At 44.7% G+C, this 21,566-nt stretch overlaps 1 protein-coding gene across 1 annotated transcript in view; it reads right to left on the minus strand.

Moving 5' to 3' along the window:
• The window catches only part of Pde6b (phosphodiesterase 6B), a 43,106-nt gene extending 21,743 nt beyond the window's left edge, over nucleotides 1-21,363 (minus strand). Inside the window, exons 1-3 of the mRNA NM_001106024.1 lie at nucleotides 20,866-21,363; nucleotides 6,601-6,753; nucleotides 5,989-6,078 (exon numbers count right to left, since the gene is read on the minus strand). Of these exons, the coding sequence (NP_001099494.1) occupies nucleotides 5,989-6,078; nucleotides 6,601-6,753; nucleotides 20,866-21,333 (711 nt within the window). The 5' untranslated portion in view covers nucleotides 21,334-21,363. The remainder of the gene's footprint in view (nucleotides 1-5,988; nucleotides 6,079-6,600; nucleotides 6,754-20,865) is intronic.
• Nucleotides 21,364-21,566: the final 203 nt, after the last annotated feature.

Raw genomic sequence — 21,566 nt, forward strand, 5'->3', positions numbered from 1 at the left:
ATTGAAGACAGAAAAGGCCAGAGAATGAGAAGGAGCCAGAAGATTAGAACAGATTGCCAAAGTTAGTGTGAGGCCAAGCAGAGCAATTCAGTCAGAAGCCAGGAGAAGCCAGACTGAATCAGATAGCTTGGAAGATTAGATTGTAAGGAAGCTACAAGTTTCCAGGCCTAGACCTTGGGGTAGTTAGTACAGAGAAAGACACTCTCTGGCCTCAGCCAAAGCTGGGTATTCACGAAGCTTGGGTACAACTCTCATCTCATCCCTTCATTCGAGGAAATAAAAGCAACATTTACATTTACAAGAATCCAAGAACTCCTAGACCATGGCCTGAAATAACCTGGGTGATCGTGGGTTTAAGGATGAGGTTTTAGGTATAGCATTCTATGAAGAAGACTGTAATAAGTTGGGATTATTAAAATGCTGAACTTCTGTTTTGCCGTATGTATTACTAAGAGAATGAAAAGGCAAGCCACACTCTGGGAGAAAATACATGAAAAATCCACTTCTGGACTTACATCCAAAATACACATGAATATATTCCTTTTTGTTATTGTTGTTTGAGACATGGTGTTTCTATAAAGCCCTGGACTAGTCTAGAACTCACTGTGCTTACTGTGTAGACAAGCATGGTCTGGAACTTGAGGGTGATCCTCTTGAATCCGCCACCTGAATGTTGAGTTATAAGCCTTAGACCACGTTGTGTGTGTGCGTGCATGCATGCATGCATGTATGTAATGTGTGTGAACAGGTATCTATTTGTGGATATGTGCATATAAATGCATGTGTATGTGAATGCAGGTGTCTACAGAGAGCAGAGGCATTGTAGTCCCCCAAAATTATAGGCAGTTATGAGTTTAATTATAGGGAGTTGCAGGCTGAACTCAGGTCATCTGAAAGAGCAGTAGTTGTAATTATTTTTGGCTATTGAGGCATCTCTCCAGTCACACACACACACACACACACACACACACACACACACTATATATATATATATATACATATATACATATACATATATCCATATCTACCCTTAAAACTAAGCAAGAAAGAATGTCGACCAAGAGCACCTATGCACCTTAGGGGCATGGAGAAAGTGCCGGTTTATTTTTAGGACAGAAGGCAAAGGGGGTTGCATAATCTCTGTGCTCTGATTTTTTTCACGGGAGTGGATTAGCATTCCTGATTAAAAAAAAAACCTCTCACATTTAGCAAGTGCATGGCAGAAGAGAGGACCAAGGGTCTCTCTGTTGAGAGTACGTACGAAAAAGAATCTTCATGGCAATAGATTAGGGCTAGGAACATCAATCAAAACTTATGTTCAATTCTATACCAGTATGGTGCTAAATGTGATATACCAACTGCGTATGCACACGTGGGTTAGCACACATGATCTTCCTTTGTTGGGTGAGAGGAGATTGGAGCAATAAAGACTATAACAATACTCAGATCTTAGCTTCCAATAGAGCTTTCTAATAGATGGATCAGGGTTTCTTAGAGAAATGATGGGTTCTAGTACTGGGTTAGGAAGCATCCCAGAGAAGTCTGGGACTCCTACAGTGATGAAATGTGTTAGAAGACACAGGAGCCAGCTGAAGGACCAGGGCTAAAACAGTTTGCCTTCCTGGGTGGGAATATTTGTCTGAATACAATAATACTGGGTTGCAACCTAAAGCAGAAAATAAATACCCATGAATCTAGACATAAATAAATTATTAAGCAAATTACTAACTGAGTACAAATTTTATAGATGTTTCACTCCGAGGGAGTATGCCTCGAATTCCCAAGTATGATATGAGCAACGACTTCCTTCAGAAAGCAAAGGACAGAAGATCAGGTCAGGTGACTTCCAGTGGTGAAAGTGACACAGTACGGTGGGATGGAAATGGTTTCCTGGTTTTCTGGTAGACCCTGTGGCAGCACCCCACTGTGTTGCAGTGGAAAGGCTTCTAGCCTCTAAAGCCCAGTGACCCAAGTCTGATCACAAGAATGACATCAGAACAATTCCAAAACCATGACCCTTGCTAGCCAGGTTTCTCTGTCAAGGTCATGGGAAAAAAAGCCGACAGGACAAACTTTCTCGGACAAGAGGGGTCTGAGGAGATGTGACAGCTGAACATCCTGTGGGATTTGGGATAGCCTTCTAGGACAGAAGGAGAAAGTAAAAGCTAAGGAAATCTCAATCAAGCGTGGTCTTAACAATGTTGTCAGTCAGTGCTGGTTCATTAGTTGTGGCAGCTTCATGACACCAATGAAAGACGTCAAGATGGAGAAACTTCTTGTTGGTGAGGGCTATACAAATTTGGCTCAACTCTGTAAACCTAAACCAGTTAGAAAAGAGACTATGACGTACTACTGAGATGGCTCAGTGGGTAGGAGTACTTGTCACTAACTTGTGAAGTGAGTTTGTCAGTGTTGTCTAGGGCTGTGGGTGGTGAGGGTGAAGGGTGAAGGGTGAAGGGTGACTGCAGCATAGTGGGCTCTGCTGGAGCACCTGGTGCTGTGAATTAGGTTTACACAATTTCAAATAGACACCAACAACCACATCGTGAGGACAATGGATTAATTCTGAGGTTCTAGAAGGCACTCAGTTTTTATTTAAGTCTATCAGGAAGGTGGAGGAAGGGCAGAGAGAGCAATGGCTTTCTTTGACTGAAGTTAGACCTATGTATGTAGGAGAGGAAGTCTGGGCAGCAGATAGGGACAGCATCCACATCTATCAGAAGAACGACTGTGAGTGCAGGCAGGAAGTGAGCAGTGCAGGACACTTCGACACAACCTGGTGTGGTGGTTTGAGTAAAAGTTGGCTCCCATAGGCTCACACATTTGAATGCTTAGTCATCAGGAAGTGGCACTCCTTGAGAAGGATTAGGACGTTTGTTCTTGTAAGGATAAAGTGTGTCACAGGTAGTTGGGCTTTGAGCTTTCAAAAACCTAAGCCTGGCCCAGTATGGTTCTCTCCTGATGCCTGAGGATCCAGATGTGAGATTCTTAGCTACTTTTCCAGTGCCATGTCTGCCTGTGTGCCACCATGCTCCCTGCCACAATGGTAGTGGACTAAACCTCCAAAATGGTAGGCAAGCCCCAATTCAGTGCTTTCTTTTCTAAGAGTTGCCATGGTCATAGTGTCTCTTCACAGCAGTAGAACACTAAGACACTGGGATGGGGGATGGGAAGACAGAAAGACCTTTTCTGAGGCTGGAGAATAAGAGGCTCACAGGCTCTCTCACAGGCTCTGCAGCTGTGTGAGAGCTGTGTGCAGATGAATATGTATGATGTATGTGTATGATTTGTGTCTGAGATGCAAATGGTGAGGTTGTGTGTGGCATTTTTGATGGTGTGGAACAGACAATAAGTGTAATGCATGGTGTGTGGTCTGTGCTATGTGTGTTGTGGTGAATTGTAGGTGGCTTACCTCTGGGGTGTGTGTGTGTGTGTGTGTGACACACACGTGCATGTGTATGTCTGTCATGGGTTGTAGGGTATGTATATGTGTGTGTCTGTCTGTCTGTCATAGGCTATGGGGTGTGTGTGTATGTGTGTGTGTGCGTGCGTGCACACATGCATGTGTATGTCTGTCATGGGCTATGGAGTATGTAATAGGTTTGGTGGAGAACTGGAGATTCCTGATGCTCCTTTCTCTATTTCTGACAGTACAATAAAGATTGAGAACCACAAATGACCACTTACCTCTGTGACCCCCTCCAACAAGCCATTGTTCCTCCCTCTCCTCTCCAATGAGCCTGTCATCATTCCCTCTCTCTGAACTGCTCTCACCCCGTGTGCCCCCCTCTCAGAATGGCCTGGGCTCCTTGCCTCCAATCCTGACTCCTCTAGTCAGCCTACCTTACTGGTCTCGCCATCCCCACAGCCCTCTGACAGCCCCAACTATTCCTGGCTCTCCATTCAGCTGCTCCTGTCTGACTGAAGCTCTCTCTTTTGTGGTCCTCTTCTTGCAGGCCTAGCTTCTCTACCTCACTCATCTCTCTTAGCCTCACTCTTCCTCCCTCCCCTCAGTGTCATGCCTGGGTACTTTATGCAAGGACCAAGTTGTGACTAAACTTGGTTTTTGCCCTGTACTCTCATGGCTGTATATACTATACATTTGGTTGATGAGTGGAGGCAGGCTCTGCCTTGGACTTGAAGTATCTGTACAGAGATCTCTTGGCAAGTGACCATTACCACATGGATACAAGCTATCAAGATGTTCTCAGTGGTCACCAACCCTGGCCCTGCCTCTCCTCTCTGACATTTTCACATCTTTACCATGGGTGGTCGAGGCATCGCAGCATTCACAGGCAGAACAAGAAGTTTGGAAAGCACAGAGTTACCTGTCGTCTAACACTTTCCAACAGCAGTTTTTGTATGGCTGAATTTCCTGGCTTTAGGCACAGAATGACCTACCACCCACTCAAGATAGCTCCCTTCCTCCATTTTACTCCTCATTCTCTCCCTCTCTCTCTCTCTCTCCCTCTCTCCCTCTCTCTCTCTCTCTCTCTCTCTCTCTCTCTCCCCCTTCCCTCCTTCCCTTGTTCCCTCCTTCCTCCCCCTCTCTCCATTCTTCTCTTCCTCCTTGGTCCCCTTTCTTTGAGACAAGGTCTTGCTGTGTATGTATCCCAGGCTAGCCTCGAACTTGTGATTGCCCTGTGTGGTGGTATGAATAAGAATGGAGGGGAGGGGCTGGAGAGATGGTTCAGAGGTTAAGGAGCATTGACTGATTTCCCTGCGGTCCAGAGTTCAAATCCCAGCAACCACATGGTGGTTCACAACCATCTGTAATGGGATCCCATGCCCTTTTCTGGTACGTCTGAAGACAGCAACAGTGTACTCACATACATAAACAAACAAACAAATAAATAAATAAAAATAATGGAGGGAGAGATGATGAGGGTGGGAGAGGGAGGAAAGGAGGGAGAAGTGCTGTGATTGGGATGTAAAGTTAACAACAACAACAACAACAACAACAATAATAAAGAATGGTCTCCTAGACTCATATATTTGAATGCCTGGTCACCAGAAAGTGGCACTATTAGGAGGTGTGGCCTTGTTGGAAGAAGTGTGTCACTGGAGGTGGGCTTTGATGTTTCTGAAGCCCAAGCCAGGCCCACTATGACTGTCTCTTCCTGCTGCCTGTGGACCCCTATGTAGAACTCTCAGTTTCCCAGAACCATGCATACCTGCATTCTACCATGCTTCCTGCTCTGACAACAGTGGACTGAAAGCCATTGAAACTGTAAGCCAGCCCTGACTAAATGCTTCCCTTCATAAGAGTCACAGTAGTCATGGTGTCTCTTCACAGCAATAGAACACTGACTAAGACACCCTGCCTCTGCCTCCTGAGTGCCGGGATACAGACATATCCTGTTGTACCCGGCTTGTTTGGAATTTCTCAGAGGTTCCCACAGGCTGAGACTCAGGTAAGAGAACCACTTTGCCTTGAGACCTCTTCTGAGCTCTTGGGCTGTAGCTTATGGTCAAGATCGTGGCCCCCAACCCTGGCTCTGCCTCTCTTCTCTCACATTTTCAAATTTCCACAGTCACTTGTGTTCTAAACTTACAGCACACGAACCCAGCTGGACACTCAAATTTCTATCTCATGCAAAGCAAACAGATTCTAGGTTCTCTGTCAGGCCCAATCCCACAAGGAGATTCTGTGCTTAGTTAATTAACAATTCACTCTTGTTCCTGCAGAGTTCCAAGGCAGTGTCTGAGGAGATTGGAACCTGTCTGTGACTCTGCAGGAAGCTGTGCCTATTAGGTCAGGTTGTAGCAATGAGCAGAGGACGTTTCCAGTTTCTTCCTCCCAACCTGCCTGCCTAAGTGAGCATAGCACTTCTGCCCCCTAGTCAGCTTTGTACTGGTAACATGAATGGTCCTGTTAGGCCAGAGTCGTGCTTCGATTGGACATCACAGTGTCTTGGCCATTCATGAAGACAAAACAGCCTATGAGGGTAGAAGGCTGGGGAAGGATCAGCCAGAGCATACAGGTACCTGGCCTCTGCGTGTTTCACAGTTGTGGAGGTAGCTTAGGTGATAGATCTTCAGGTTTAATGTAGCAAAATTCAGGTACTTCGTGAAAACCTGAAACAACAATTAATAACAGCATGAGTCAGAAATCCAGATGTTCAAGGACACATGGACAGAAGAGAAGCGTACCCCAATGGTCCTGGAGGAAGTGCCACACACAGGCAAGCACACTGATAAGCTATAGTTAGCACTCATGGGTGTGGACATGCACACAAAGGTTCAGTCTTGTGGGGCAGGAACATGGATCACACACAAAGGGACATGAGTTATATGCACAAAGATGAATGCCTCGGGTATAGCCCATACACCCAGATAAACAGAGACACACAGAGATTCTTCAAATCTCTGTGTGGCCATGGCTGATGCCTCTGGATAAGCACAGCGCACACACTCAGATTAGCATAGGGACACAGCTCAGACCTAGACTTGTCAAGAGGCATGGCCCACACAAGCATATGACTAGAGAGAGATAATTGCACGCAGATGAGCAAAGGCGTGCGGGGAGGTGGTGAATATGCAGACACAGTGGGCAAAGCCGTGGGAAGAGCTGTGTGTTGAACACCTTCCAGCACTCACATCTTCGTCTTCGCTCGTGAAGCATGGACCATCCAATTTATTCACTGCCATAATCACAGCCACAACATCTTTGCCATTCATGATTGGCGTGGACAGAATGTTCTTTGTCACGTAGTCGGTGAGCTCATCGGCAAATGGGCTGAAGTGAGGACACTGCAGTGGGAAGAGAGAGGTTACCGCTATCGTTGGCAGCCTGGTGCTCCCAGGTCTTTATGGAGGGAGCACCTCTGCTTTGGCGGCCACCATTTAGACTAGCACTGTGATGTCAAGTAGCCTTACCTCTGAACTCAAGACACAGTCTCTGGGCAAAGAGAGTTCACCCTGTTCCTGGGGTTCTATAAAGTTCACCTAACTTCTGATTCCTAAGGAGTCTCCCAAGTTTTCCAAATAACCCCTAGAAGGTCTTCGAGCATCTGTCTACTCTTGGGCAAAGTTGGCCTCCTCTCTGCTCAAGCCTGCCCCACTGCCTACCCTCATAACTTTTAGCCCAGGTGGCTGTCTTCTACCTCCAGCCCCCTCCAAGCCTGCTGCACACTCTTCCTGGAAAAATAAGTTTGACTGCATGAAGGATGGACTCTGTTGTGGTTGGTGGCTTGTTACAGGACGCTATCACCAAGACAAATTGGCTGGAGAGCTGCAGTTGAGAGTTCCCTGTGTCTTGGGATCTGACCACTAACCCTATGCTCTGCCGATGTCCACCATGAGACTTTGTGACACAGTGAGCTTTGCCCATCTCTGGGCTCAGGGAGGGTTTGAGGAGAGCTTAGAAAGGGCTCCTACATCCCCTACCCCAAGATATAAAAGGAATCCTGCCTCTGACATTAGTGTCACCCCTGAAAGGAACAGGTTATTTAAGCTAGGGTCAGGGTACTAAGTTAGAGCCGGGTAGCTCCTAACAGACATGGCGCTGCCTTCCTCTCTGCTTTCTGATTATTCTTTTATTTACATGAGACTAAAGTGCCCTGGCATAGTGACTGAGGCAAAAGGCTGTGACTTTCTCTTCAGGTTCTGTCTCAGAAAGTTGGAGCACCTTTATGTCTTTCCCATTCCTGTTTGGTGAATGGAGGACGACTATCAATGCCTTTGACAGGCCCCACTGTTAACAGACTTTATTATGTGTCCTGAGGGCCATGTTATCTTGAAGCCCAGTGATTTGTCGTAATTCTCCATAGCTCAGGCCTATGGGCAGCTTGAAAATTTCCCTGCTGGCATTCCGTCTCCATGGTAGCATGTTAGCAAGGTCACATTTTAGCTATAGGAACCTACTAGGAGTCTGAAGATTGGGCCATCCTCTCTGTGGGATGGAGGTGGCTAAAGTCAACTCTTCCTCTTCCCTCTCTCATTCCTGGAGAAGCAGCCACCACCTGGCTGCCATGTGGCACTAAGATAGAGGTAAATCAACATATGATGATAGTGGAGAAAGAAGATGAGCAGCAAACCCTGACAGAGATGACATTACTCGCATAAGCATTAATATCTTATCGCAGAAGATTGCCAACTATTTCTGGCTAAATCACAGGTACAAGGCTCTGTTCACATGGTATATCCCTCCGAGGAAGAGATTTACCTGGATATTCTTTTCTCTTGGCATATCCTGGGTAGCTCCCCATGGTTTGTCACTGTGATCATTGGATACCTGGTGGTTGGCACACACCTATCTCCTGACCAACCACTGGTGATAGCGGCTAATCTCGATCTGCAGGTTACTTCTACAGTAGTCTTGAAGCACTCACTACACCAAGGCATACCAAGGTGTTTCTGCACAGAGCAAGAAATTGCCTTTGGATGGTATACATAGATCTTTACACACCCTCATATGACGCACACAGATACACATATTTGATCCTCAGATGGGTCACATGGTTTTGCATATCTGACTCTTAGATCAGTAGTTCTCAACCTGTGGGCCATGAACCCTTTGGGAGTTGAATGACCCTTTCACAGGGTTTGCATATCAGATATTTATAATACAACTTATAACAGTAGCAAAATTACAGTTATAAGGAGCAACAAAAATAATTTTATGATTGGGGTCATCACGACATGAGGAACTGTATTAAAGGGTTGCACCATTTTGAATGTTGAGAACTAGTGCTCTTAGATGAAGTACATTTGATCCTCCAAAGAAGCCCACAAATCTACAGATGTGACTTTCAGAGAGTGTGCAAGGCACAAAAGTCATACTTGGTAGTTGTCTCATTTTGATTTTCTTATTAACGTGGTTTTTACCACATTTCAACCCCCACTTGACACCTAACTTCATTGCTCATCTTTATCTATACATTGTCTAAGTCTCATTTTGTAAGTAAAGCTGTAGATTAGCCTGGGACCTCCCTATCTTCTGCTCTTGACCTGATCTCTCCACTCCGGAACATAACTTAGTCATCGCTGTCTCTCCACATTTCCTTCCCCTGCTGGGAAATAACTGTGACCAAAGCCATGGTTTTAAAATGCTCTCAAACCCTTTATTTTGCCATGTTCTCTTCTCCATGGCATCTGACTTCCTGGGTTTCCCGCCTTCTTGATGAGGTCCCCAGTCTCCCTATCAGGTGCCTACTGTTGGCCCCAGATGTAGAATCACAATCTTTATGTTGTGGTAACATCCTTCAACCTCACCTATTCCTGGGATATCAAATACCCTCCTCGGGATACTCTAGTATCTTCACCCAACAGGCTATGCCCACAGGATCTTGGTATCATTATGGTTAGGATCATATCCTAACAAGACAAGACTCTTAGGAAAAGGGTAAATAAGTGTTAGAGTCCAGGGCCAGAGATCAGGTAGAACTTGGGCTTGGTCATCATGGTAGGTCTGGCTCTGTGTCCCTCTGTGAAGCTGCTTTTGAGTGAGATTGTTCTGGGGATATCTATGCCAAGTCTGACTAGCAGTTTCCCTTTTGAACTTCCTTCTGTGACTCCACCAGTAAAACAGGACTATAGAGCTCCCTGAGACAAATCTACTAGCCTTAAGCAAATCAATCCCTCATAACCACGTTTCTACCTTTCCTTGATTTCCATTTTCCTGCCATTCACACATGTGTTTCAGTAAGTCAAGGATGCCATGTCTTTGGTTGGGCCTTCAAATGCCCCCAGGAGCTCTTCATCCTCAGCCTGGCCCTACAAGCCCCCCATGTAGAGAGTGTCTCTTCAGCCTCTTGGTCACCTCTAGACTTCTAGAGGCTAGCCCTTCTATGTATGTGATGTAAATTTGCATTCTACAGTGAACACTGACATGTAGCCCTGCGGCTCCCAGACTCCCTCCTTGTCATCCTGTGGCTTCGGGAGCATCTGCAGGCTTCCTCCTGCTTTTCTTGTCCATTCCTGTCTTCTCAGGGCTTCTTTGCTCCCATCGTTTCCCACTTAGAATATCTGACTGCTTTGAAAGTGGGCAAAGGTGATAAGTACTCAGGCCCTGGAGACTGAATTGAACTCTTCAGTGCCAAGATATAAATGCATATGCAACACAAATATGGTGGACTCCTGGGACACTTCTTGACCAGAAGACTTCTCCAAGATCCACTTCTCCGTGCCCATTGTCTAGGCCAAGATCCTTTCTATTCTGCTGACCCCTAATCGTCGGCATCCCTTCTTTACCTCAAACATCCCTGGGTCTCCTGAAGCCATGGCCCACACAGCCAAACTTCTTTGGTAGCTGGGAGAAATGTATAAGTCAACTTTGTTTACTGGGGAACTTGCTGTCCCTTTAAATGCCTTCTGCATTACTCTAGACTGTTTCAGATGAAGTCCTCTAGAGAAGGACACACAGAACAAGGTTAAAATAATCAAACCTTCCAGCCCCTTTCTGGATAACCCAAGGTGAACAATGTTCATCATTACTCCATTATAATGCTATATTCTCCACCCCAGAGCCATTCCCAACCACCTTTCCTGAATATACAATGCACAAGGAGGCATGATCTTGAGCAACATCTGTTCAGGGATGTGCTGGATCCTCAGGGAATATAATCTTTCCAGTAGAAATATACGTGACATCAACCACAAAGCTCCTCCTTTCAGGGACACTGTTTTAGTAGTAATCCTGATGCTACCCCTTGTCTGTTATGAACAGTAAGTCTCTCTGCACTCTTGCTGTGCTCGGGACAGAACCCCAAGGCCTTTTGCACGTCAGACAAGTGCTTTATCACTGAGTCACAGTGCCAGCCCCCGCCTTTACTCGTCCATTGTTTTGAACGTACCCCCATCATATCTGGCTACATAACCTCACCGTGTCTTGTACTCAGGATTGAGTCCCAGTCTGGCTCCATGGCTGAATGGAGCCCTCCAGTGAGAAGCTACTGCAGGGGAGGGACCAGGGATACATAGTGTCCTGGGTCAAACCTTCTGTGACATTTAGGAGATGACAAGTAGGAGAAGGGGTGAGCTGTGTGTGCAGAACTAGGGGTTCTCATGTCTTTGGTAAGGATAGGGGCAGAGAACTCTAGAGACCCTGAGCTATGGTCTGATTTCTGTTCTGAGGATTTTGCTGTGCTATGGCATAGCCTTGTCCTTCCTTCAGCCTTTCATATCTTTGTACCCTGTTGTTCTGGCTATATAGGCCAGGCAGGTACCAGTGCTGCTCAGTAACACTCATCCACTCACTGACTCATCCATCCACCCGTCCTTCTACCCACTCACCCATGCATTCACCCCTCACCCATTTACCTGTAGTCATTTACTCACCCAGCCTTCCAAATGCACATCTATTTGTTTGCAGTGGAGGCCATGGTGCTAGGGAAAAAACTGACTTGAAACAGACGATGCAGAACAGACTAGTCTTTAACATACAGAAAGCTGTATGCCCCTGCCTCCTAAATGCTGGGAGTAAAGTTGTGTGCCACCACACCCAGCATCAAACTGATTTTTATCGGTTCCAGTTCGCCAATTCTACTTTTGGGATTGTCATTTCTGAGTGAGGATCCCTCACAGAACCTGTGCTCTATTTCTCTGATCTCCTCTCGCAGATTAAGATTAATGTCATCTGATCAGATGTAGATACCCATTAGCACCAAGATTTGCAGATAAAAAATGTGATCAAAGGGCCCTGCGTTATGTTATCTCATTGAACATTACCCCCAGTTCCCAATTAAAGGAAGACTTTGGCTTTTATTTCTCTGTGTGATTATGTAGTCTCTCTCTGTCTCTCTGTATCTCTCTCTGTCTCTCTCTGTCTGTCTCTCTGTCTCTGTCTCTCTCTGTCTCTCTCTCTCTCTGTGTGTGTGTGTGTGTGTGTGTGTGTGTGTGTGTGTGTGTGTGTGTGTATCTATGTTGTGAACCTGCGATTTTTCTACCTTGGATTTATAAGAGCTGAATTTTTAATTGGCTTAGAGATAAACGAATCCTCATAAATTGAGTACACCTAAGCTTGCTAAAAATACGTTAATCCAGAAGCTTTTTCATTCACATGATTTAAATGAATCTTTGATCAATAAGCTGATTTAAAACTTGTTGGTAAAACATAATTGAAGTCTTCAGAGTGGTCAGCATGTTTTCCTCTGGGTTCACTGCGTTATGTAGGTTTGACAGAGAGGGAAGCCTTAAACTGTAAAGGTATTGGTAGTGTAGGTCTTTGATGAATGAGGCTAATATCATTGGCCTAACTAAACCTAACATATATTTCGTTGTCAACATTAAGCATAATACAGATCTACCTTTTCCACTGTCAGATGATTGAGATCACAAGTTACGGAATTGTGATTCAAGAACATGTGCACACAACATGGAAATATGCCCATTGCCCCTGAGTGTCAAAGCATAGCACATTCGGGGTTGGGGATTTAGCTCAGTGGTAGAGCGCTTGCCTAGGAAGCGCAAGGCCCTGGGTTCGGTCCCCAGCTCCAAAAAAAAAAGAACCAAAAAAAAAAAAAAGCATAGCACATTCATAGGGCATTTCTTTAACAAAAAGATGAGATGACCCTCAGAGGCAGAGGAAAAGTAGATCTGGGGGAGAGAGGAGGAGGGGGAAGGCTGGAAGAGGGGGAGGACTGGGAGGAGCGGAGGGAGGGGAAAGTTGAGATGTACTGAAAAAACCAACAAAACAACAAAAGATGAGCCTGACACTAGACTGACATCTCAGTTGTCAAAAGCAATTTAGATTTAAGAGTGAAAAATAAATAAATTAGGTAAAAGTAAGCAAATAATTAATTTTGAATTTTCAATGTAATTCCAAAATTACACTATACTATCAGAAATTAACTGACACTCATGTGATCTCCAAGTCATCCCTGAGTAATTTAAAACACCAAATTCATCGATTGCTCTATGAGGAAACGTGTTTCTGGAACTCCTTCGCTGGTGAGATGGTTCCGGTGGTAAAGATGCTTGCAGGAGTTTGAGAGATGGCTCAGCAGTTAAGAGCATTGACTGCTCTTCCAGAGGTCCTAGTTCAATTCCCAGCAACCACATGGTAGCTCACAACCATCTGTAATGAGTTCTGGTCTACATGCAGATAAAGCACTCATATACATAAATAAATCTTTTTTAAAAAAAAGATGCTTGCTAACAAGCCTGGCCACCTGAGTTTGATCCTTGGAACTCACATCTTGGAAGGAGACACTAATGCCTACAAGTTGTCCTCTGATCTTCACCATTTGTGGACATGCACTCCTGCATAGTTTGTGGGTGTGTGAACATGCACTCCTGCTTGCATGCAGATGCACATACACAATAAATGTTTTTAAAAGTCTCACAAAGTCTGAGTACATGGTAGACAGTTAAAATATTTTATTTCATAGGTTAGCTCTTTAGTTCAGCAGAAATTAAAGTAAGAGTAAAATATCTTGGTTATATGTAGTTTTACCTGCAAAGGATTCCAAAAGAAAGGACTTTTTGTATGAGAAAGAATTTTGTAGGAAGACTAAGGGCTAAAGAAGTCTGTAGGTTTCTGATAGATTAATCTTACAAATGAACTTTGTGCCAACGAGTGGGTTTTCACTAAAACATTGATAGATTTTCCTAAAAGACATCATTGTTATGAAAACATAAAACCAGAGAGTAACCCACAGTGTTAAAATAACAAATTTCCAGAACTATTGATTTGATTGGTAAAAATTTTCAAGAGGTTAGTGTTTTTAGTTCTGAATCATTTTCTACCTACAGCTTTCCCGCCCTAAAGTTTTTAAGTTCTTAAGTAACATGGTGACTGACTCAACGTTTCCATCGACTCTGATGACCCCCACCACTGCCTCAGTTCTGACTGGTATTGTAGCCGGGTGCTAACATCGTTTGTTTTAAAGGTCCAGAATGAAAGTTTTTCTTTGGGGATTTCCTTAACGTGTTTGGACCCTGTAAACCAGACAGTTTCACCAAGCCCCTGTTCAAGGCAACTGATCTTGGTTTGCAGCCTCGGTAGCATGATGTACACACATGCTGTACAAATGCTGTTTGTATGTCCTCCTCCAGCATCTCATGGCTCCCATACCATTCCACCAGGCACCTACAATGCTGTTCTTAATGGCTTCCTGTCAAGATGTGACCAACTTTGTAGGATCTTTCTCTCTTTTCATAATTCTCTAGGAAACAGAAGTCTTACATTTTATGATGCCAATCTCTCTCTCTCTCTCTCTCTCTCTCTCTCTCTCTCTCTCTCTCTCTCTCTCTCTTTGTGTGTGTGTGTGTGTGTGTGTGTGTGTGTGTGTGTGTGTTTGTATATATTTTAGTTTTATATTACATAGCAAAACAACTTTTTAACAAGGTTTGTTGAGATAGGGTCTCTTCTGCTCTACGTAGGGCTGTCTGTCCTGGAACTCACTCTGTAGACCAAGCTGTCCTTGAACCCAGAGATCTGCCTGCCTCTGCCTCCTAAGTGCTGGGAATAAAGGTGTGCGCCAACACTTCCAGTGATTTTATGTCTTATTTGAAACATTGCTGTATCGTAGATATTTTTCTAGGTTTAAGAAAACTTCCTTAAGCTCTATACGGCTTATAGAAATTTGACAGAAACAGAACACATTTTTATAAGCAATGATGGAAGCTTTTCCTTTTTCCTTATTTGGGTCCTCCAAAATTTAAGAAGGACCTATAGATACTTCAGTTTTCTTCTGATCCTGTGATTGTTTTGCACAGGGTCAGTAAAATGTATTCTTATAGAAGTTGTCTTTAAACTGAATGACATGTTTTAAATTGTGCACAGGATTCTGGCTTTGAGGGCCCTCCCTTTACAATTTGCAAGTTACAGAAGTAGGTCTGCTGCCCAAGGGGTTGGGGAATATAGTTATATTTAGTTTCTACCTCTGTTTGGCTTTCTTGCTTCAAGGTTCCTATGTCCGAGATTATTTATAAGAGAAATAATTTCTCTAATTGTATTTGTGTAAGTCAAATTTGATAAAAATGAAACTCACCTAGCAAGTCGTTTTGAAAAAAAAAATCAGTGTTACTAAAAGAATTACATCTAAAGGAAAACGAAATATCTATTGTCATACTGTAACTGTTCACTGCCTTCTAATTCTTTTGTCTACCTGTAGATTAGACTAGACTCTGGACTCTTTTTTTTCTCTAACATCTCAAAACAGATTTCAATTATTGAGGTCAATGATTACTCTTTTCTGGAGCTCTATGAGCTAGAGTTGTACAACTTGATGAAAATTTCAAATATAGTCTTTAAAATGGTCTGATGACGCAGACGGAGGCAGAAAGAGAATGGAAACTACAGTCAGAATAAGACTGTATCGTAAGACTCTGACCCTTTAATTTTTCTTTGCTTATGAGAAGGATGATGATATTTGTTAAGATATACAGATAGCCAATGGCCAGTTTGGATAATTTGACAGAATTTGACCCTAGAAAACCTTTTCTTTACCCAGTGAGAGACTTTGGCAACATTGCCAAGACAACTTTTTGCTCAAAAATTACACAAGTCACCCTTTTAAACGGTATCTCCTTGAGTATAGGATGTTATGTGGTAAATTTGCTCTAGACCAGCTATTGGTTGGATGAGGAAACGCCTGTGCTGTTGTCAAGACTATGCTGTTTCCAGATTTCTCCTCAGGAGTTAGAACCCAGCTACATAAAACAAGGGAGAGGCTCAGGTACCATAGTAGGTCCCAGAAACTCCTCTGTGGTCACATGACTCGTTTCGTTGGTTCCCTCTCGTCTCAGTTTGTGTAAAATGCTGACTCCGAACAGCATTCTGCTTTACTCATAGACCTGTACCTTGTTCAGTGGTTTTGAGAAGCCTCGTCCTGTAGCAGAGGGGAACAAATACAGAAACCCCCAGACAGAATGCAGAGAGAGAGAGAGAGAGAGAGAGAGAGAGAGAGAGAGAGCCCTAAAGGATGTCCATCAAATCCCTCCCTTCAGAGGGGTTGGGGAGGAAAAGAGGAAGGGAGGGAGGGAGGGAGGGGGAGAGAGGGGAGAGGAGGGAAAGAGAGAGTTTGGAATACTCAGTTCAAAATCCATCGAATCCCTCCCCTCAGGGCACAGGAAACTGTGGAAGAGGAGATAGAGTGTAAGACCCAGAAAGGATGGTGGACACCAAGGAATGCCTTCTAGACATAACAGGGCTGGAACACATATGAACTCACAGAGACTGTGTCAGCATGCACAGTCCTGTGTGGGTCTGTTCCTGAGCGGGGTCCTAGAGCCGAAGGGAAAAGAGGACACAGGCCTTCATCCCTAACCCAGAAACTATCTCCAATCGATAGCTACTTGCGAATGAAGAATTATTTTTAGTTTTCTCCAAGGGAGCCTCACTGAGGAAACAAACCATTCTAGAGGGTAGGCCCCATACCCAGCAGTAGATGACCAACAGAAAATGAACTCAACAGCTTAAGTCTTAAGTGTTAAGAACTTAACAGTGTTAAGTCAAAATATATTTTTTTTAACCTTGTAGATCCTTTGCATGTATATCATGACTTCCAGTTCTGTATTTTTATGGGATTCCTGTGTGTGCAACACCTGTGTCTGGCATCTACATGCATTCTTTGTGCCTTTCCTTTGGCCCTCACTCTTCTTTGGTTGTTTTGTCCCTTTCATATCTAGGTTACTGTATTTCATTAAAAATAAAATAATAAACCTTTCTCCATTAAAAAAAAACCATGAAATGGAAGTTGTCATATTATTGTTAACAATACTTTGTAGAGGTCTGGAGAGATGGTTCAGTGGTTAAGGAGCACTGACTGCTCTTCCAGAGGTTCTGAGTTCAATTCCCAGCAACCACATGGGGGCTCACAATCATCTGTGATGGGATCCGATGCCCTCTTCTGGTGTGTCTGAAGACAGCTCCAGTGTGTTCATATAAATAAATCTAAAACACTAAAAAAGAAAATAACAAACCAATACTTTGTATTCCTTATTTTTTTTTTTTTGGTTCTTTTTTTTCGGAGCTGGGGACCGAACCCAGGGCCTTGCGCTTCCTAGGTAAGCGCTCTACCACTGAGCTAAATCCCCAGCCCGTATTCCTTATTTTAAAATTGTACCTGCTGTCTGTCAAGAATGGATAGAAGTTCAGCTTCTGACAAAATGACAGTTGGCCCAGTGAGGTAATGGCTATCACCTGAGGAGGTGGAGCTTAGTGATAGTGCATGCACCAGTCCTGAGAGCTTGACCCTCTGGCTTTCTGTTGGTTAAATATGACTGAAACGGTCTTGACGCTAGCTGTCAGTCTCCTTCTCTCAACAGCCAACCAACTGACCCATACACAGCCAATCAGTACAGGTCCCTTTGAGCATCAAGGGATGCAGTGTTAGTTGATCAGCAGTAATGTTAAAGAATGTTCTTGATCAGAGGGGAAAATATAAAAATTAATGATTAAAGGATGAATAATTCTTGTTAGATCCAAGAAATAATCTAGGATGTAACGAAAGTTTGTGGGAGTGGAGAACACACTCATGTTTGCTTCTCTGAGATAAATACTTTTTTTTTTTACTTTTTTTTTTTATTAACGAGTATTTCTTATATACATTTCGAGTGTTATTCCCTTTCCCGGTTTCCGGGCAAACATCCCCCTCCCCCCTCAAATACTTTTTAAAAAGAGATCTTATTCAAGATGAGTTTTCTCTGTATAACTGCCCTAGCTGTCTCGAAACTTGCTCTGTAGACCAGGCTGGTCTCAAACTCATAGAGATCCACCTGCCTTTGCCTCCTGTGTGTAGGGATTAAAGTTGCACGCCACCACCAAACATAAATACTCTCTTGAGAACTTTCCAAAGACCCCAGAGATATTTCTTCTGCCAAGCTTTCTGACCTATGCAAAAGCTTCTATAGCAAAAATCTATTTTTTTTTTTTGGAGCCTGGCTATTACCATATAACCCTGGTTAGCCTAAAATCAGACCGGCTTCTAGTTCAGTGATCTGCCCCCATCTGCTTCCAAAGTTCTGGAATTAAAGGCGTGCACCACTACACCTACTCAGTTTATCTCTAGTGGTCCTTAAGATTGAAACAACTCATTTAACACACTCAGAAGAGAATGCCTGTCCAGCATGGGTGTCTCTACCAGTGATCTGCTGCCTTCGATCCCTAAGACCAATGAACTTTTTATGGAAGCAATTTATTTTTTTCTCTTTTGGCTTTGAAATCTACCACTTGCCCCCAACTTCCTTAAATATGTTAATAGTTTGCCAGGACATGGGGATTCTCATTGGAGTGATTTGCTATTGTTAAATAAATATCATTATTCGTTGGTGAATCTCTTTCCACTTGTATTTTGGGTTGACGTCATATGTGCTGTCCTGATCTCCTCCATGCTAACACACCTCTCTGGAAGACAGTTAGGGTAAATGATCTTGCTATTTTGTTGAATTATGACATATGGAGAGCAAAACAGAGAGCCCAGCATCTATCTCCCAGGTTTTATGGGGTTTTGGATATATGGTTTTGAAATACTAGGGCTTATTCTGCTCTGAACTGGTTACCAGAGATATTGAGATGAACCTGAGACCTATTGAAATAACTGTCTTTCAGGTTTTAGCCTCTGTTCCTAGGGGAAGGCGGTGACACATATGAAGAAATTATAGGGTCCTGAGACAGATGGGTCTCAGGCATGGATTCAGGCTCTCTGTTCAGAGGTATGTTCTACACATGCCAATGCTACCACATTCCTTACAGGCTGGATATGTGAACATAGTCTCAAGCAGACTTTCCCTCCACAAAGCCACACCCTGGGACATGCTTCTGGTTAGAGGGGGGCAAGAAGATGAGGTTTCAGAGATAGGCATCACATCAGAAATGTTAACAATCTGATACAATCAATGCCAAGAAGATATACTCATGGCTCTGGGGAGTCAGTTTCCCATACTTGCTAACATTTGCTCTAGGCAGAGTTTATTTGTATTCTGTTTTATGATCATGTCTCACCTGTGTGCATGTCCTATTTATGTTCATGTTCTGCCTGGGCTCATGGTCTTCAAGGCCTTCCTGTATTCATGGTGTACCTGTACCTATGCTCATTGTTTATTTTTGCTTAGGGTCTATTTATGCTTAGTAACAGTCTGGTGTAACTACTGTAGCTACATGGTGAAACAAACATCATTTCCCCAGCAAAACCTGGAGATCAAATGTGTCCAGGTGCAGTGAGTGTCTATGTGCAATTAAAACTTTGTATCAACCCTGTGTTACTGTATCTACCGCACTATAGAACAACACTGGATTGCAAGGAAAGCACCAAGTGTGTTGGGAAGATTGTGTTGATTGTTTCAGTTTCTTTGTTGAAAACCTGCATGTGAACCCAGAATCCTATCCCTGGAGATGCAGAGTGTCCTAGTGCCACTGGTGGAAATCTGGATTTTGCTGACTTTGACAGCAGTTTACAGAATCACCACAATAGCAGACATGGTATCCCTGCCTCTGGGGATGTATCTTTTAGGCTACAGAATGACTAGAAACCTTGGAGAGGGGGCTGCAGGACACAGGTGGACCTGGGAATAGGATTAAGAGCAATGTTGCAACTTGATCTTACCTCAGAGAAACATCATTACTCTGGTGTGGATCAGGGCAATTGGAAGGAAAGAACCTGCCCCAGGCTCAGGGCTTTGGGTAGGCATCGGTTTGAGGGTTGCTTGAAGGTGGGTGGGAGGGAGGAAGAAAAGGGCAGAGCAGGAATGAATGAAAGAAGGCAGGAGAATGCGTGAGAAAATGAGGAAGGGTGGATAGACCAAGAAGCCTAGAATATTAATGTTCGGTCACAGTCTCCCCTATATACCAAATGTCTTGCTTTGTTGGTAATTTATGCTCCATTTGGCTCATGGATGACCCATTTCTTTAAAAGGAAGCAAAGTGAAGACCAAGATAATCCTGCAGATTATTCTATTCAGGTCGCCAGTGGGTGCCTGTTTATAACAGATGAGTGTAAGAGGATTGCAGCACCCTCCCGCCCAACCTTCCCACTTGGCCAGGAGTGAAGGTAGCAGACTGCTTCTGGGGAATCTGTCCAGGAGGGGACCCTCTCCTCTTTTGGGATTCCCTCACTGTATGTGGTTGATCTATGTAGCAGGTGCTGAGGCTACCTGGGTACCTTGGGAAAGAAAGAGGAAGAGAAACAGAACAGGCAGGGGTGGCAGGAGGAAGACTGTCCCCCAACCCTTCTGAGGAGCTCTCTAAACTGTAAAATACATTTTTGACCCTTCTCTGAGCCTCCCCGGCTGTTGTCACACCCATATCTAGTGGGTGCCTCACTCACTGTCTCCCATGGTGCTTTCCACCCACAGGAGCTCTGTCCTGGTTATACCTGCCACAAACCAGCAGCTTCCATGAAGTCTATCTCAATAAGTCCATTCCCATCCTGGACCCTGAATCTCTTGCAACTCTATCCCTGCCCTCTCCTACATCCCAGATCCTCTGCCTCCAGGACCAGTGTGGTTCCCTTTGTGGGTAAAGTTGCTTCTGCCATGCCTGGATGTTTGGGGCATCTGGCCTCTCTACACCAGTCCCCGCCTAAGTGCTTCAACCTCTCTGCAGATAACCATAATCATCACGGAAGACTCTTCATGTCTGATGATCACTGAAGCCGCCCCGGGTCCTCACAGTGCTTATCATGCATAAAGGAGGCCTGACATTGGCAAGGCCAGAGGCTGAGGCCGGAAAAACCTCCACAAGAACATCTCTTAAATGGCGTTTCTGTGGCAATTAGGCAGCACGGGGGAGAAAAGGAGGGACCCTTTAAAGCTCCATTGGAGCCCCTCCCTCCTTTTAAACTGGAAATGTGAAAGACTATGGAAGGGAAGGACAGGAGGCTAAGCACTGTTAGGAGATGGGACAAGGAAGGGTGACCTGAAGTCCTTATGAAATCTCTGGATGCAGAACACTACTCTACACGGTAGCCGGAGATCACCCACCTCTGCCACATCCTGCACGTTTATCATCTTCTTGGTCTGAGCCACATGGCCCACAATCCCAATGTCCAGAGGGAAGACGATCTCAGAGTCAGGGGGCACCAGGCAATCCTCCAGGAGGCTGTCGGGCTGCACACTGAAGAGCCGAGTAGCAAGTTCAGCTACGCCATTGCGCTGGCGGTACATAAAGAGGCTGCAGCGGTCAGCATGCAGGATGGTGCAGAGACGCCGCAGAACCTTGAAGACCACGCGTTCCATATTGACGCTCTCTTGCATGTCCTGCACCAGTTCAAACAGCGCTGCACTCTCTTCCACCTGGCACAGCTCTCGTAGGCTGCCACAGTCCACCAGGCAACCACCTTCACAGGCCCCTGCCACATTTTCAGGGCTCAGCTTCTTCTCAAAGTATTGGTGGGCAAAGGTGGGGTTCCCATCCAGGAAGCTGCGTACTTGTTCCTCACTGAGGCTCATGGTGTTCCTCCTGCTGTGCCCAGAGCTTTCTCCACCCCCAGGTACACATGGATTCTGCAAACTCTGTTGTCAGCAAAGTCTTTCTTAGTGATGATTAGGGAGCCCAGGGGAGGCCGCTGACTCATACCACATGAGTGGCCCAACCTCTCACTTCTCAGAGGCCCGGCAGTCCCAGCTCCCCTGTTAGAATTGCGGTTTGGGGTAAAGCTAGGTGGGCTTTCGACATGGAATGT

The sequence above is a fragment of the Rattus norvegicus genome, chromosome 14 (assembly GCF_021556685.1).
Source record: "Rattus norvegicus strain SHRSP/BbbUtx chromosome 14, alternate assembly SHRSP_T2T, whole genome shotgun sequence".
NCBI lineage: Eukaryota > Metazoa > Chordata > Mammalia > Rodentia > Muridae > Rattus > Rattus norvegicus.